General features: G+C 52.9%; 1 protein-coding gene across 1 annotated transcript; it reads left to right on the top strand.

The window, feature by feature from the left end:
• The first annotated feature begins 4,336 nt into the window (after positions 1-4,336).
• Positions 4,337-15,843, top strand: EPX (eosinophil peroxidase). Its single transcript, XM_005583818.4, has 13 exons — positions 4,337-4,533; positions 4,648-4,741; positions 4,981-5,156; positions 5,324-5,441; positions 5,562-5,691; positions 6,562-6,768; positions 8,458-8,776; positions 10,564-10,724; positions 11,062-11,317; positions 11,734-11,904; positions 14,070-14,307; positions 14,884-15,096; positions 15,405-15,843. The coding sequence occupies exons 1-12, from the start codon at positions 4,458-4,460 to the stop codon at positions 15,083-15,085; spliced, it is 2,148 nt and encodes a 715-aa protein (XP_005583875.3). The 5' UTR covers positions 4,337-4,457; the 3' UTR covers positions 15,086-15,096; positions 15,405-15,843.
• Positions 15,844-15,871: the final 28 nt, after the last annotated feature.

The following is a 15,871-nucleotide window of genomic DNA, read 5'->3' as shown; positions in this document are numbered from 1 at the left end:
AGAAGCAGGCCCCTCAGGCCCTGCACTCTGGCCAGTCCCTGCTGTCTCCGTGGGGGCCGTTGGAGCTGAGCAGATAAAGAGATCTAATCAGGCCTGTGGCCAGCAGCTCCACCATGGACGGTTCCTGTGAAAGCAGAAGCTTGAGGTTTTGAGCTGGCCAGTGGAGGGTAGGCAGGTGTGGAGGATCTTGGGTATTGCAGCTGAAAGATGCCCAGGAAGGAAAGCTCCCTCATGGTCTGGGGTGTGGATACCGACCAGGCAGGGCCAGGCCTGCCACAGCATCCACTGACCCAGGGCTGGCCTGGCCCCAGAAGAAGAATGCCCCTGACAAAAGGCACTGGATCCTGATGGATGTACAGGTACAATCTATTCCCTGATTCAAGAGCCATGGCAGGCAAGATGACAGCAAATGTACTCATTCCACAAATACATATTCAGCCTCTGTCAGGCACTGTTAGGTAATGAGGTTACAGTGAGCATCAGAACAGGCACACACCTTTTTTCTGTGACACTCACAGACCTGCAGGGACTGGAGCTCAGTCGAATGCAACCCTAGAGATAAGTGTTTAATGATGTTACTGTCTAGGAAAGGAGCTACAAAAGTAAGGAATGGGAAGGACCAGACTATGGAGGTGGGACAGAAAAGCTCCCTGTGGCTGAGACCCAGAGGATGAATGGGAGTTGGTCAGGCAAACAGAAGGAGGAGGCTTCATGGTTATGACCCAAAGCAGAAAGTAAATAAGCCTATTTTGGGGACCAAAAGCCAGTGGGTTCAGAGGGCAGAGGAATAGAGAGTGAGGGGATGGGACACTGGAGAGGAAAGTGGCAGGTGCCAGACTGTGCGAATCCCTGCGGGTTCCCTTTCCTTCGGAGCAACGGCAGCAGAGCAGACTGGATGTTTACGGGGCCAGTGGTGCCAAATCTCCCAAGGTCTCATACTCCCACAGCCACCAGGGAGGGAAGGACAGCAGCAACCAGAGGGCTGGCTGGTCAGGGCCCTGTTGCCAAAAACACCTCTACTTTCTCTGTCCTCTTCATTCCCAGTCTCCAAGCAGCCTTGTCTTCTCCTGTCACCCCAAGAGCGGTCTTTCTGATGGGTCTCAATAGAAACCTTTCCTCCTGCGTGGCTCGGTCTTGGACGTTTCTTTTGCCCATTTCCCTTTCTGGGGAAGAGTTCTCCCATACAACTCCCCAGCCTCTGAGGTCCAACCAGGTCCCAGGCTTGTAGGGAGCCTGGCCCAGGCCCAGCAGCGGGTTCTGGACTCCACTTATTGAGGGAAGAGCTCCCACAGACCTTGAAGGGAGCCAGGCTTCCCACACACCCAGCCCTGGGAGGTGTCCCTAGTGATGTCTCCAGCAGGTGGCCTCCATGTCCAGTGGGTTGTCCATCCTCACCTCCCTTGGACAGCACCCGCTCTAACCAACCACCTGGCCAGCCTTGCACTGGAGATGGCCTCAGGACCCACCTGGTGCCCACCCTAAGGCTCTTCGTTCTCTACATCACCTCAAACTGTAGCAGGCTACAAACTGACCTGGGTCCCCATTCCAGCACCATCATCCACTTGGGCAGGCTCCTCAACCTCTGAGCCCACCTCCTCACAGTCAAATGGAGGTTTTCCTAGTCTACCTCGGAGACACCATGCCTAACACATAGCAGGTGCTCAAAAGTGTTGTTGAACATACCTTGTTTTTCTGCCCTATTGTTGCTTCCTTTATTGAGGTCCCTTGAGGCTGCCTGTCAAGGGCAGCGATTGCCATTGGCTTGAAGGGTGGAGCAGTGGGTGCAATGGATTTGACTATGAGGAGGTGGGCTCAGAGGTTGAGGAGTCTGCCCAAGTGGATGACGGTGCTGGAATGGGGACCCAGGTCAGTTTGTGGCCACCTCCCTGTACTGCTCTCAAGGAGCTCCTGCCTGCTAAGTACTGTGGCTTAGGCACCTAGCCCAGCTTGTGGGGTGATTCAGAAATGGCTTCCCAGAGGGACCTATGAGGAAGGGGAAGCTTCCAGCAGAATTAGGAGCTGCTTGGAAGGAGAGAAAAGGTGGGGGTTGTATGTGGAAGGTTAGGATGACTGGAGCCTAGGGGCAGGGTCCTGTGGGGGAAACGTGGCAGAAAGTAGACTAAGGGGACATCCAGAGTCAGAGTCCAGGACAGCCAGGCAGCAGCCTCTCATTACCACCCTGAGCAATCAATAGGCCCAAATTATAAAGAGCTCAGCCAGCATGGCAGGGCTGGGCTTAGAGCCCAGGATTCTGTCTCAGGCTTGTCCCAATAACCCACAGCAGCCCATGGCTGTGGAGAAACCTTTGCACTGCTCACTATTGCTGAAGAACCTCTGCAGGGAGAGCAGAGCTCACTCTGAGTGCTGGGGACCCTGGAAGTACAGCAACCAGGATACATGCACCCCACCCTGGCTCCAACCTGGGTTACATACACCCTACCCCAACTCCAACCTGGGGTACATGCACCCTACCCTGGCTCCAAGCTGTGGTACATACACCCCATCCAGCTCCAACCTGGGTTACATACACCCTACCCTGGCTCCAACCTAGGGTACATACACCCCACCCCAACTCCAACCTGGGTTACATACACCCTACCCTGGCTCCAAGCTGTGGTACATACACCCCATCCAGCTCCAACCTGGGGTACATGCATTCCACCTGGCTCCACCCGGGGAGCACCTGGCTCCCTGAGGCCCGGGAGGTGACACACAGCTGAGGAGCGCTCTGTGATTTATACAATCTCTCTCCTCCATGAGGTTCCCTGTCCCCATCACACAGGTTTGGAAACAGGCCCATGGAGGTGTGTGATTTACCCAGTCACGCAGTGGGTCGGCATCAAGGAACCCAGTGTGTGCTTTCAGCTACTACACAGTGACTTCTACCCAGGTCCCCTGTCACAGGAGAGGGGCCTCTGCTAAAGATAAGGAGATAAGATTAGGAGGGCTCAGGCCATCACTGGAGCTTGTGAAAGGGGTTGCCAAAGCGAAGTGGTTGTTTCAAGAGCAACTGTTGGGCTGGTAGCGTTGCTGTGGGAGGAGGAGGCTGTGGAGTGCACTGGGCAGGGTTTCAGTAGGGTGTGGGGGTCGGGGAGGAGAAAGGACACTTGGAACAGCCTCCCTGGGAGTCTGGAGCAGGCATGGGGTCCACATTGAGGAAGGAATGGACGTGTCCTCCTGAAGAAGGGGCGAGGACACGCAGGCTGCTGGCCGCATTGGTGGTGACTCTGGAACTGTCTCAGGGATGAGCACGCGCTCTCCAGGCAGCCGAGATGAGGTCAGAGGCAAAGGACGAACTTGGCTCATCCAAGGCAGGGAACTGCAGGAGGAAGGCTTAGGTGCAGAGAGGATGGACCCTGTCAGAAGGCTGACAGGGATGCATTCTGCACTTAATGTGCAAATGGAGGCTCACCCAAGGCCATGAAGCTAGTGACAGGGCTGGATTCAACCCAGGCCAATCAGACCCTGGTGCAGCACACTGCCTCTAAAGAAGCTACTTCTCACCAAGCCCAGTAGGAACTCAGAATTGAAACCTACTTCTCAGAGTAAACCTACTACTGATTGGCACTGAAGAAATGCCAAGAGAATAAAGCCCACGGTGGGTGCTTACTTTTAGGCTCCACAGCAGCTCACTCGGCTGGGTGTTTCACCTGTGACATCTCACTGTGTCCCCAAAATGGCCCATGAGGGATTTCACTGCCAGGCCCTGCCTCGGCCACAGCCGCACACTTTCCCTGGCACCTTGGAGGGAGTGAGTAGGGCTAGGGGATAAGGAGAGGAGCCAAATCATTCATCACAGATCATTTATTCACTCAACAAACACCTGCTAAGCACCTACTAAATGCTGGGCTTTGAGCTGGGTCTGGGGGTGTGTATAACAGTAAGGCAGATTCAGTTTCTGCCCTGCTGTGGGAGGAGAGGCACCTTGCCAATGATCTGGCCCAGCTCTTATTCTAGGGATGTGAAAACTGAGGCCTGGAGAGGGAAAGTGGCTTGCCCGAGGCCACGCAGCCAGGTGGTGGTGACTGAGGTGCACTGCTCCTGTCAGCCAACAAATATCCATTGAGCAACACCTGTGTCCCAGGCGCTGCTCTGGGCCCTGGGAGAAGTGCATCAGTGGGCTTGGTAGTAGAGGGTAGGGACGGAGTGAAGGGTAGGCAAGAAGAATGTCCCCAGGCTGGCAGGGGGTGGGGTGGGAGGTTTCAGTCTCAAAACTCCCCTGAAAACCAGAGGGAAGTTCCAGAACTCCACCCAAGAGGCTGGGTTTCTGGGGCCCAGAGCTGCCCTCCCCCACCCTAGAATGGGCTATAAAAGTCCCTTCCAAGCTACGTCCAGAGAAGAGCAGGAGGAGGTGAGAGGTCAGCTGGGGGTCCTCACAGTGAGAGGGGCACAGAGGATCCTCCCTCGCAGGTTGTGAATGTCACTCACATCCCGGCTGGTGAAGCCTCACTGCAGACATGCATCTGCTTCCAGCCTTGGCAGGGGTCCTGGCCACACTCATCCTTGCCCAGCCCTGTGAGGGCACTGACACAGGTAATAGCCCCTAGACAGCCAAGGAGGAGGGAAGGGAAATGGAAGGGGAAGCACTTGGGATTTGATGGAGGTCTTGTGGCTCGCTGAACCCTGAGTCCCCATCTCTTTGAACAGACTCTCTTGGGGCAGTGGAGACCTCGGTCCTGCGGGACTGCATAGCAGAGGCCAAGCTGCGGGTGGATGCTGCCTACAATTGGACCCAGAAGAGGTGGACTTGGGTCTGGGGGCTGCATGGGCCTGGGAGGATCAGTGAGGGGCATGGGCGCCAGCCAAGGTCCTCTCACCCATCACCCACCTCTGGACCCTATGAACCTCTCCTGTTGGTAGAGCCTCCCTTCCATCCATCCTTCTGTCCGCATGCCCTGTCCTGACTGTCCCCCAGGACTGGGCCTCTGCTGGGTGGGTCTGCACCCTCTCTCCAGCCCTCACTTCTCCTCTCCTGGGCAGCATCAAGCAGCGGCTTCGCAGCGGCTCAGCCAGCCCCATGGACCTCCTGTCCTACTTCAAGCAACCGGTAGCAGCCACCAGGACAGTTGTTCAGGCCGCAGATTATATGCATGTGGCCTTGGGGCTGCTTGAAGAGAAGTTACAACCCCAGTGGTCCGGACCCTTCAATGTCACTGGTACTCTGATCCCCACTGAGCCCCCTGGGCCTGCCCTGGCCTGGAGTAGAAGGAAGCCAGGAGAGGGAGGCAGGGTGCACAGGCTTGGGGTGCAGGGAGGACAGAGGGTAAAGGGATGGGAGGTACAGAGCAGGCCAACTCAGGCCTGCCCACCTGCCTTCCCACAGATGTGCTAACAGAACCACAGCTGCGGCTGCTGTCCCAGGCCAGTGGCTGTGCTCTCCAGGACCAGGCCGAGCGCTGCAGCAACAAGTACCGCACCATCACTGGACGATGCAACAACAAGTATGTGCGGGGGGCTGCTCCTGCTTGGGGACCCCTCCCTTCCTGCACCCACCCTCTCCCTCCATGCTGAGCCATCTCCAGGCTCTGCCCACTGCTGACCTACCCCACCCACGGCTGCAGGAGGAGACCCTGGCTAGGGGCCTCCAACCAGGCTCTGGCTCGCTGGCTGCCCGCCGAGTATGAGGATGGGCTGTCGCTGCCCTTTGGCTGGACCCCCGGCAGGAGGCGCAATGGCTTCCTTCTCCCTCTTGTGAGTTGGGGCTGAGGGCGTGGGAGGTTGCTTGATCTCTTAAATGTGGGAAGTAAAACACAGCCCAGAGTCAGCCAGGCAGGGCTTGAACTCAGGCCCTTCCACTGACCAGCGCAGTGACTTGTGGCAAATAATACAGCTTTCTGAGGCTTAGTTTCCTCATCTGTAAAATGGCCCTAAAACCTACCTCGTAGAATATTGTGTGAATATGGAAGTCCTTGGTATCAATAGCTATATAGGACGTGCTCTATTCATGCTAACCATTACGGTGTTGTAGAGTTTTTTCTGAGAAAATCAGTGTCAAGTCTTGCTAAATATAAATGGCTCTATACCTTAATCTGACTTTATCTATTGATCTGTTTCACATTTATCAAGTCATCAGTTTTTTACTGATATATCAATATAGCGGTCTATCATCTACCCATCTATCAACATCTATTAATTAATTTTCTTCTATCCATCCTTCCATCCACTGACTCAGTACTCCCTACATGCATTATCCATCACCTGGCAACCAGCCCGTGCACCTGTGAATCAGTGCTATCATCTGGGTAGCTATCAGTCTATAAATTGATCTATCTATTTGATCTGCCTTCCCCTCTGGAAGAGCTGGTGAGGTCTGAGCCAGTCAACCTGGCTCCTCTCCTTCTCTTTATCACCAGAATCCTCAGGAGCCCAGCCAGAAACCATCCTTCTAGGAATCAGAGCAGGAGGTGGCTACATCTCCAGGGACAAAGGGGGCATGGAGGGCAGAGAGGGGAATCTGTCAGTTCCAGCAGGGCAGCTGCTGCTCCCTGAGTCCTGGGTTGGCTCTAATACCTTGTGGGGTCAGGGAGCCCATGTCCCGTGCTGACGTTATTTCCCCCCCAGGTCCGGGCTGTCTCCAACCAGATTGTGCGCTTCCCCAGCGAGAGACTGACCTCCGACCGTGGCCGGGCCCTCATGTTCATGCAGTGGGGCCAGTTCATTGACCATGACCTGGACTTCTCCCCGGAGTCCCCGGCCAGAGTGGCCTTCACTGAGGGCGTCGACTGTGAGAAGACCTGTGCCCAGCTGCCCCCCTGCTTTCCCATCAAGGTACCCTCAGCCAATCCCCCACGCCCCTGTGTGGCCTCCCCAAAAGGCAAGGTGCTGGGGGTGGGGATCTGGAAGACTGGAGCACCATCCTTAAGCAGCTGCCTGAGGAGCTGGGGTATGAGACAGAGACACAAGAAACAGCTGAGCAGAGAGCCCGCACCGTGTGTGTTTGAGAGGTGGGGGTAGGGCAATCTGCCAGGAGGCTGAGGTCAGGCTTCATGGGGTGGGAAGCCCTCGAGACAGGTCTTGACCCATGGGTCTGAATCCAACAGGGGAAGCCTCTGGGCCCCTGCTTTTGGCAACCTAAGGGCCTCTTAGCTCTTGCCCTTCTCTCCTTCCCAGAGTGGTCTAAGGGCCCTGCAGCTCTTGCCAACTTCTTGGGCTTGGGCTGTGAGTAGGGTCCTAACCTACCTTCAGGCTAGAAGGCAAGGACAGCGTGGGGTGCTAGGGAAGAAAAGATAGAATCCAAGGAGCAGAGTCTCTGCTAGGGACATAGGGTTGACACACATGCACACACACTCTCACATATACACACGTACACACACAGTCACCCTTAATAGGTGGGGCCACATTCATGAGGGATGACATGTGAGGGCCTCTAGATGGCCTCTCCCTGTAGCAATCTTATCTATTCCTCAATCCCTGGCTTAGGGGCACCTCCTCTGGGGAGCCTTCTCAGATCTTCCTTTTATACTTTTAACACATGGCCTCCCCTCCTCTCTCCTCTTTCTCTTCTTTCTCTTCTTTCTTGCTTTCTTCCTTTCCTTCCTTCCTTCCTTCCTTCCTTCCTTCCTTCCTTCCTTCCTTCCTTCCTTGCTTTCTTGCTTTCTTTCTTTTTCTTTTCTTCTTTCTCTTTCTTCTTTCTATTACTATTATTCTGAGACAGAGTCTCGCTCTGTTGTCCAGACTGGAGTTCAGAGGTGCAATCTCAGCTCACTGAAACCTCTGCCTCCTGGGTTCAAGCAATTCTCATGCCTCAGCCTACTGAGTAGCTGGGATTACAGGCACGCGCCACCATGTCTGGTTAATTTTTGTATTTTTAGTAGAGATGGGGTTTCACACGTTGACAAGGCTGATCTCAAACTTCTGGCCTCATGTAATCCACCTGCCTCGGCCTCCCAAAGTGCTACGATTTCAGGCGTGAGCCACCACGCCCAGCCCACATATGGCTTTTCTATCAAGCACAGCAGATGCCACTTCAACCTAGTTTCTTAACTCCATGTGTGTGTCTTTTTCCACTGAACTGCCAGCTTCCTGCAACCTTTCCTGTGTTTTTTGACCTTCATAGTCTCCAAAGCACCAAGCAAGAAAGGGGCTTAGAAAAGGTCTGTCGAACCGAACAGAATTAAAGAAGCTCAAGCCTAAGAGTCAAGAGAACTAAGTTCTAATCCCACCTTTCCTGCTAACTAGTTGTCACTTCCCTTCTCTGAGGCTGTTTTCCTTGCTGTAAAATGAGGATCGAGATTGTTTCCAAAGCCTCATTCATTCCTAACCTTTTGAGACTCTATGAAACAAAATGCTAAGGACACTCAGACTGAAGGGGTGAGCAGCATGAGCCTGGGTGAGTCAAGGAGGGCTTCCTGGAGGAAGGGAGTTTTAAGCAAGGTTTTGAGAGAGGTGGGACACGAGGGAGAGAAGTGAGTCTACTATTGAAGGCGCCCCGTGTCACTGGCTCCTCTTCCATCTCAGATACCACCCAATGACCCCCGCATCAAGAACCAGCGTGACTGCATCCCCTTCTTCCGCTCGGCACCCTCATGCCCCCAAAACAAAAACAGAGTCCGCAACCAGATCAACGCGCTCACCTCCTTCGTGGACGCCAGCATGGTGTATGGCAGTGAGGTCTCCCTCTCGCTGCGGCTCCGCAACCGGACCAACTATCTGGGGCTGCTGGCCGTCAACCAGCGCTTCCAAGACAACGGCCGGGCCCTGCTGCCCTTTGACAACCTGCGTGACGACCCCTGTCTCCTCACCAACCGCTCGGCGCGCATCCCCTGCTTCCTGGCAGGTCAGACTGGGAGGAAGGTGGTGTCTTCCCAGGAAACAGCCATCCCTGGGGTCCCGATTGGGAAGTCATGGTGGGATGTGGTGAAGGTACATGGTTTGGGACCTCAGTATTAGGCACACAATAGGCATAGATCTGTGCACAGTCATCACAGAATCAGAATGCTGGAGTCCCTTTCCAAGCTCCCTGTGTGTGCCCAGAGATAACTGCTTAACCATCTCTGGTGAGAAGGCTCTCACCACCTGTATGGTGCCCCAGCTCAGCCACAGGCAGCTCCGACTGTTAGAAAGGTCTCCTTATTTTGATCAAATATTCACCTATTCCCCTTAATCATGCTTCTGGAACCTCAGAAAAGACCCTGTCTCTCTTTCACACAGGAATACCTCAAAGTAGCTGTTACTTCCATCTCCACGTTTTTCCTCTTCTCTGGGATAAATTTCCTTAGTTCCTCCCTGTCCCCACCTGTTGCTAGACAGTTAATACCTTCTTCTGGAAGCTTAATTTGAACTCTCTTCAGGGTCTTTTGCCCCATGTACATGGTTACAAAAATAATGGTAGTCATTTCTCATTGAGATATTTATTTATTTTATTATTATTTTTTAAGACTGGGTCTCACTCTGTCGCCCAGGCTGGAGTGCAGTGGTGCGACCTCAGCTCACTGCAACCTCCACCTCCTGGGTTCAAGTGATTCCCCTGCCTCAGCCTCCGGAGTAGCTGGGATTACAGGCGCCTGCCACCACATATGGCTAATTTTTGTATTTTTAGTAGAGATAGGGTTTCACCATGTTAGCCAGGCTGGTCTCGAACTCCTGACCTCAGGTGACTGACCTGCCTTGGCCTCCCAAAGTGTTGGGATTACAGGCGTGAGCCACCGCACCCAACCTTATTAAGATATTTAAACATGCCATCTCTAAACCTTGCAACAGCCCTGAAAGGAGGGAAATATTATTGGTCTTATTTTACGATAAGAAACTGAGACTCAGGGAAGGTGAATCATGTGCCCAAGAGCACACAGTTAGTTTCAAATGGCAGAGTCCACTTGAGAACACAGTCGGTATTGTTTCCAGGTCTCTGCCCAGTCCACTCTATTCCACTGTTTTCCTCACAGGGAGTCGGCCCCAGCCCCTCTTTTGAAGGATTGTATATTTGTGTGTCCTGGGAAGAACAGCGTGTGCCTTCCGGAGAGGTCTACTGAACTAAGACCTTGTGCAAAAGAGTTTAGTTAAAAGCAAGCAAATGATGGAATTAACTTTCCTTCCCTGCCTGGAGTAGAAAGTCTGTTCCTAAGAACAGTCTCTGCCCAACCCTCCCTCTCTTCCTCTTTCCTTCCGGCTCACGGGGAAGAGCAGTATTATACGAAGCCCAAAGATGGAAAAAGGTACACCAGCCCTTGGCAGAGAACATGTAGGCAGAGGCAGCTCATGGACAGGTGGGCTCGCAGTCCCAAAGTCAAGGTGCCCTTGCCCATAGCTGGTCCGGGCTATGGATCTGGTTGTCTTATAGAGTAGAATCCTTAGGCAAAGAAGCCCTTGCCTGAGACCAGCAGCTGCCCTGTGCTTTCCCACCTAACCCAAGCCTCCTAGGAACCCCTGGTCCTTCTGCTCCTGACCTGTTGTGTTAGGGAGCAGAGTGGCGATGAGGAGCCTCAGCACAGCTGAAGAGATGGAGGTCCAGTGAGGGCCAGGAGTGTGGCCCACCCCGTCTCTCCAGTCCCCAGCCCTGGGTCTGCCCTAGTAGAAAGACATTGCTCTGGGAAAGGCTGCAGTAAATCTGAGCTTGGGGTTTTCAAGGTGACACCCGATCAACGGAAACCCCCAAGCTGGCAGCCATGCACACTCTCTTTATGCGAGAGCACAACCGGCTGGCCACCGAGCTGAGACGCCTGAATCCCCGGTGGACTGGAGACAAGCTGTACAATGAGGCTCGGAAGATCATGGGGGCCATGGTCCAGGTAAGGAGCTCTGCATCCCAGCATCCCCCAGATGACAAGCTTGGCATAAGAAGCAGTCCTTAACACATCCTTGGGGATGTGCCTAAAACCAGCTGGGTCTGGGTGACTGGTGGTGCGCCTGGATCTGTCCTCTTCCCCCGATTCTGCCTCTAACTCTGTGTGACCCTGTCTGTGTCACTCACCCTCTCTGGGCTTTGTATCTCCACCCACTAATAGGAAATTAATATTGTCACATTTGACATGATGACAATAAAGAATATGTCTGAGCCACCCTTTGAAAAGGCAAGGGTGTGGGTGAGTGGCCTCTAGGGAATGTTCCTCCTGTCTTCTCTTCCAGATCATCACCTACCGAGACTTTCTGCCCCTGGTTCTGGGCAAGGCCCGGGCCAGGAGAACCCTGGGACCCTACAGGGGGTACTGCTCCAATGTGGACCCACGAGTGGCCAATGTCTTCACCCTGGCCTTCCGCTTTGGCCACACCATGCTCCAGCCCTTCATGTTCCGCTTGGACAGACAGTACCGGGCCTCTGCACCCAACTCGCACGTCCCACTTAGCTCTGCCTTCTTTGCCGGCTGGCGGATCGTGTATGAAGGTGACCAGGTTTTCCAGGGGAAGGGTGGGGAGCATGCCCTCCCCTAGGTGGGACAAGCTTACTGCCAGGAAGCCAGACTGCTGCAGAGGCCACTGCTAAAATCTCCCCAGGACAGTGGAAACAAGGCAGGTGCCAGCAAGACCCTCAGTCACAGGCCTCCCATCCTCTGTGGAATGAGAGGATTTTTTAAAGGGGTGGAGGCTAATGTCAGATTGATGGGGAGCTCCCCTTCCACTCAAGAAGTGTCTCCCAGCTCCAGCTGCTTCCTGCCTCTCCAGAGCTCTGTTTCCTGACAAACATTACTGAACATACCCAGCTGGCTTGTCCAGCTCCGGGCTAGTTTGGCATCATGTGATAACCCAAGTAGCTTCCCAGAGGCTGGTCCAATCTGTGCTGCTCACATTCCCTGCCACCAGGTGGCATCGACCCCATCCTCCGGGGACTCATGGCCACCCCTGCCAAGCTGAACCGTCAGGATGCCATGTTAGTGGATGAACTCCGGGACCGGCTGTTTCGGCAAGTGAGGAGGATCGGGCTGGACCTGGCAGCTCTCAACATGCAACGAAGCCGGGACCATGGCCTTCCAGGTGAGGGCGCTGTCCGCCTCTTCTCCCAGCTTTGCTCAGGCCAGGCTGCTCAAGGGGTCTGGGAGGACCCTAGTACCTCCCTTCTGACTGGGACTATCTACAGGATGTACAGGGGTGCAAAGCCATGCAAGGCCAAGGTTGATTTCCCAAAGCACCCCTGGAACACCGCTTGTTGTCCTGCCATGGTTCCCCATCCACTGTAGGGGCTCCAGCTTTAGGTCCACCACAGGACCAGGACTTAGGCCCAGGAGCTGAAAAAGGGAGGCTTGAACTTTCCAAGTAGAAAAAAACGCAATAGGCTTCAAAGGCAGGGAAGAACTGCTCCATTCCCAACACTCTGGCAAGATCCAAGGAGGAAGGCTAAAATCTCGGAGCTACAGAAACATTCCTTGCTCTAAGTGGAGAAAGGCAGAGTCTTAGAGGCAGGGAATAGGTGGAATAAAACTAAGGCTGCAGTGACTGTTTGGTGAGGGCACAAATGACTTTATCCCAGGAAAGAAGAAAATGTAGGCACTTTGTTAGTCACTTTCATGTACATTAATTTGTTTTCCCAATCACCTTGAGAAGCAATGATTACAGTCATTTTATAGATGAGGAACTATGTTCAGAGACAGCTAGTAACTTGCCCAAGGTCACATAAATAAGAAGTAGTAAAATCTGAATTTAAATTTACAATTTCTCCTTTCTTCCCCCTGTTCAACCCCAGTAGGGGAAGGCTTTGGCCACTGCCTTGCTCCTTTCTCCTTCCCACCTCCTACCTCCCTGTCTGGAAAGAACCTGAAGGCCCATGTGCCCATGTGTGAAGCAGTGGTGGCACCTCCTACTGCCCACCCCACTTCACACGGCGCCTGGTAGAGCACAGCAGGCACTCGAGAAACCTGAGCTTCTTTCCTTCCTTAAACTTGGGTGCTCTTGGCAGCTAAGGAGCTGTGGGCGCTCCCTGCTGGAGAGCTGAGATCGCTAGCCACCCAAGTTTCCACACTGCGAGTTTCTGCTCCCCGCAATAGCTGTGCCCTCCAGAAATATTATCCTGACACTAGCTCTTACAATCTCCTCTAATCCCTTCCCAAGTCCAATATCAAACTGGGAACTGGACAACCTGGTTTGAGCTCCACTGAACAGTAAAGTGACCCTGAAGTCCATGGTTGCTCAACTTTAGTAAACATAGTAGATATAGTTAGCATGCCATAAAAGTACCTCACAAAGGTGCTGTGAGGGTCCTGAGATATTCACCCAACAGTGCTCAGTATGGTAAAACCCTGTGTGGTTTTCATGTGTTCCGCTGGGTGATGGTGTGTGTGAGTTGTGGTTCAATGGATGATGTTGGGCTGGTGTCCCTTTGGGACATGGCCAAGCTATCTCCTACCTTGATTGTCACATCTTATGATGTGGCTTGGTCCTGTGTGGGATCCTGATGGCTGACAAATTGGTACGGCTGGTCTTTGGAAGTTTCTGAAAACTTTAAAAACTGCTTTATTGAGATACACCATAAAATTCACCCATATGAAATGGACAATTCAATGATTTTAGTGTATTTAGAGTTATGCAGCCATCACCATGATCTAATATCACATCATTTCCACTACTCCCCAAAGAAACCTTGTAAGAACAGTCAATCCCCATCCCGACCCCAGCCCCAATCACCTCTTAATTTACTTTGTGTCTCTATATTGGCCTATGCAGGACCTCTCATATCAATCATAGTGTGCCGTCCTTTTCTGAGTAGATGAATTTTATCCACGCTCTCCATTTATTGGTTTGTTCATTCATTTATTCTTTCACTCATTCATTCATTCTACAAACCTGATGGAGAGTCTTTTATGTTCTGGGTACCGTCTTACTTGTGTCTAACGAATGCACTCGAGCCCAGTAATAATATCATTAAGTGTTGGATTTGTGGTTATGTGTTTTGGGCTAAAACAGCTTTTTAAGTTAGGACACACTCCTTAGTCTGATGCACACTGAGCATGGTTGTCCACTCACATTTTCAATCAGAGGACAGAAACCTGGTCTTTGGAAGGTTTAGGGCCTCTTCTGCCAGCAGGATCTTCTGGGTCTGCCCAATATTGACTGGCCACAGCTTCCTCCCAGAGGACTGGTGGAGAGAAGCAGAAGCTAATGGGAGGTCAGCAAGACTGAAGCTGCTTCTCCCCGTTCCCCTGCAGGGTACAATGCTTGGAGGCGCTTCTGTGGGCTCTCCCAGCCCCGGAATTTGGCACAGCTTAGCCGGGTGCTGAAAAACCAGGACTTGGCAAGGAAGTTCCTGAATCTGTATGGAACCCCTGACAACATTGACATCTGGATTGGGGCCATCGCTGAGCCTCTTTTGCCGGGGGCTCGAGTGGGGCCTCTTCTGGCTTGTCTGTTCGAGAACCAGTTCAGAAGAGCCCGAGACGGAGACAGGTAAGTGACCCTATCATAAAAGACATTAGCACCAGAGGCAGAGTGGAAAAACACTAGCATTTCAAGACTAAACATTGAAGATCACTGCTCTTTTTAATATCATTTCTTCCAAGTTCACAGGATCTGAAATCAGGAGGCTCTTCTCTGGAAAGCTGGGTTAAAGGAAGAGAGACACTGACCCAGGCAAGGCCCACATTGCCTGAGCCGGAGTCATCTTAAACCCAGGAGGTAGCCTGGCAGCCTCGCTGTTCTGGGTTGGTAGATCCCAGAAAACATGAGCAGAAAGGGCGAAATCTGGTTTCCCTCCAATAAATTTGTGATTTAAGACCTGACTCCTTATTTGGAGTTGGTATTGCCTGAGTTCAAATCCAGCCCTGGCCACTTAAATTACTGTGCACTGAATACTGGGCAATTTATTTGGCCACTGAATTTGTTTCATTTCTAAGATTCCAATCTTGCAGGAATTTTGTGAGAACTGAATGGAATAATATATGTAAAGTGCCTGGCACACAACAGGTGCTCATGACAAGGTAATTCCTCCCCAGCCTTCACCCACATCTCTTGACTGCCTGGTAGGTTCTGGTGGCAGAAACGAGGTGTTTTCACCAAAAGACAGCGCGAGGCCCTGAGCAGAATTTCCTTGTCTCGAATTATATGTGACAATACCGGTATCACCATGGTTTCAAGGGACATCTTCAGAGCCAACATCTATCCCCGGGGCTTTGTGAGCTGCAGCCGTATCCCCAGGTTGAACCTGTCAGCCTGGCGGGGGAAATGAGGCTTCTGCAGGTAAGGGGAGGCCACCTCCAGCACCCTGGGCTGGGTTAGGCCCTCATATCCTTCCCTGGATGGATGGCTGAGTCCTCTTAGGTCTCTAAGCAGAGAAAACAGAACTTGTCACGAGGGATACCGTACTCTTTCCAAGTGGCTTCCCAATGTACTAGCTTCTGGGCTGACAGTCAATCCCAGGCCCTAGGACTTTGGCGAGGAAATTAGGAGCATCCAACTATCCTCAGTTTGGTCACTAATACCCAAAAACAGCTCCATTTCTAAATGTCCAGTAAATTCCTCACTTATCTGTTCTGTTACTTCCACAGGAGTCTATCCCAAGCCTCCAACTTTTGGAGACAAGGAGAAGGGGAGGACCATGAAGCTGCCTTGTCCCCCTGGAGCAACTGCCGCCTGCTGACGCTTCTGCTGGCTACAGCTCAGAGCTGGGTTCCCCAGCCGGGAGTGAGAGCTGGGGGCTCCTAGCAGCAATGGACCTTCCCGCCGTGGGAGTCTCTTAGGTATTAGGTTATGAATCAGTGCCACGTGCAAAGGCTTGGGAGCCAAGCTATGTGGTCTTGCACCCCAGGCAAGAAAAGTCAGCTGGAGGGTTTACAGCACTTTCTACTGTTTCCCAGCCCTCCCTCCCCTCCCTCACCGTGACTGAGAGACCACTCAGTCCTAGCCTGCAGAGACCCCACAGTCCTCCTCTGAGCCTGAGGCTGGGCAGCATGCTCTGCTTCTACCAATAAAGCACTGCTAAGGGCAGGGGCTGCTGTTTCTGTGTGGGGCTAGG

The sequence above is a fragment of the Macaca fascicularis genome, chromosome 16 (assembly GCF_037993035.2).
Source record: "Macaca fascicularis isolate 582-1 chromosome 16, T2T-MFA8v1.1".
NCBI classification, from domain to species: domain Eukaryota; kingdom Metazoa; phylum Chordata; class Mammalia; order Primates; family Cercopithecidae; genus Macaca; species Macaca fascicularis.
This window is presented reverse-complemented; position numbering and strand designations above follow the sequence as displayed.

Coding starts and splice junctions, on each gene's coding strand:
- EPX (XM_005583818.4), top strand. CDS start 4,458: ATGCATCTGCTTCCAGCCTTGGCAGGGGTCCTGGCCACACTCATCCTT. Junction 4,742..4,980: donor TACAATTGGACCCAGAAGAG/GTGGACTTGGGT, acceptor TCTCCTGGGCAG/CATCAAGCAGCGGCTTCGCA. Junction 10,725..11,061: donor TCATGGGGGCCATGGTCCAG/GTAAGGAGCTCT, acceptor CTTCTCTTCCAG/ATCATCACCTACCGAGACTT.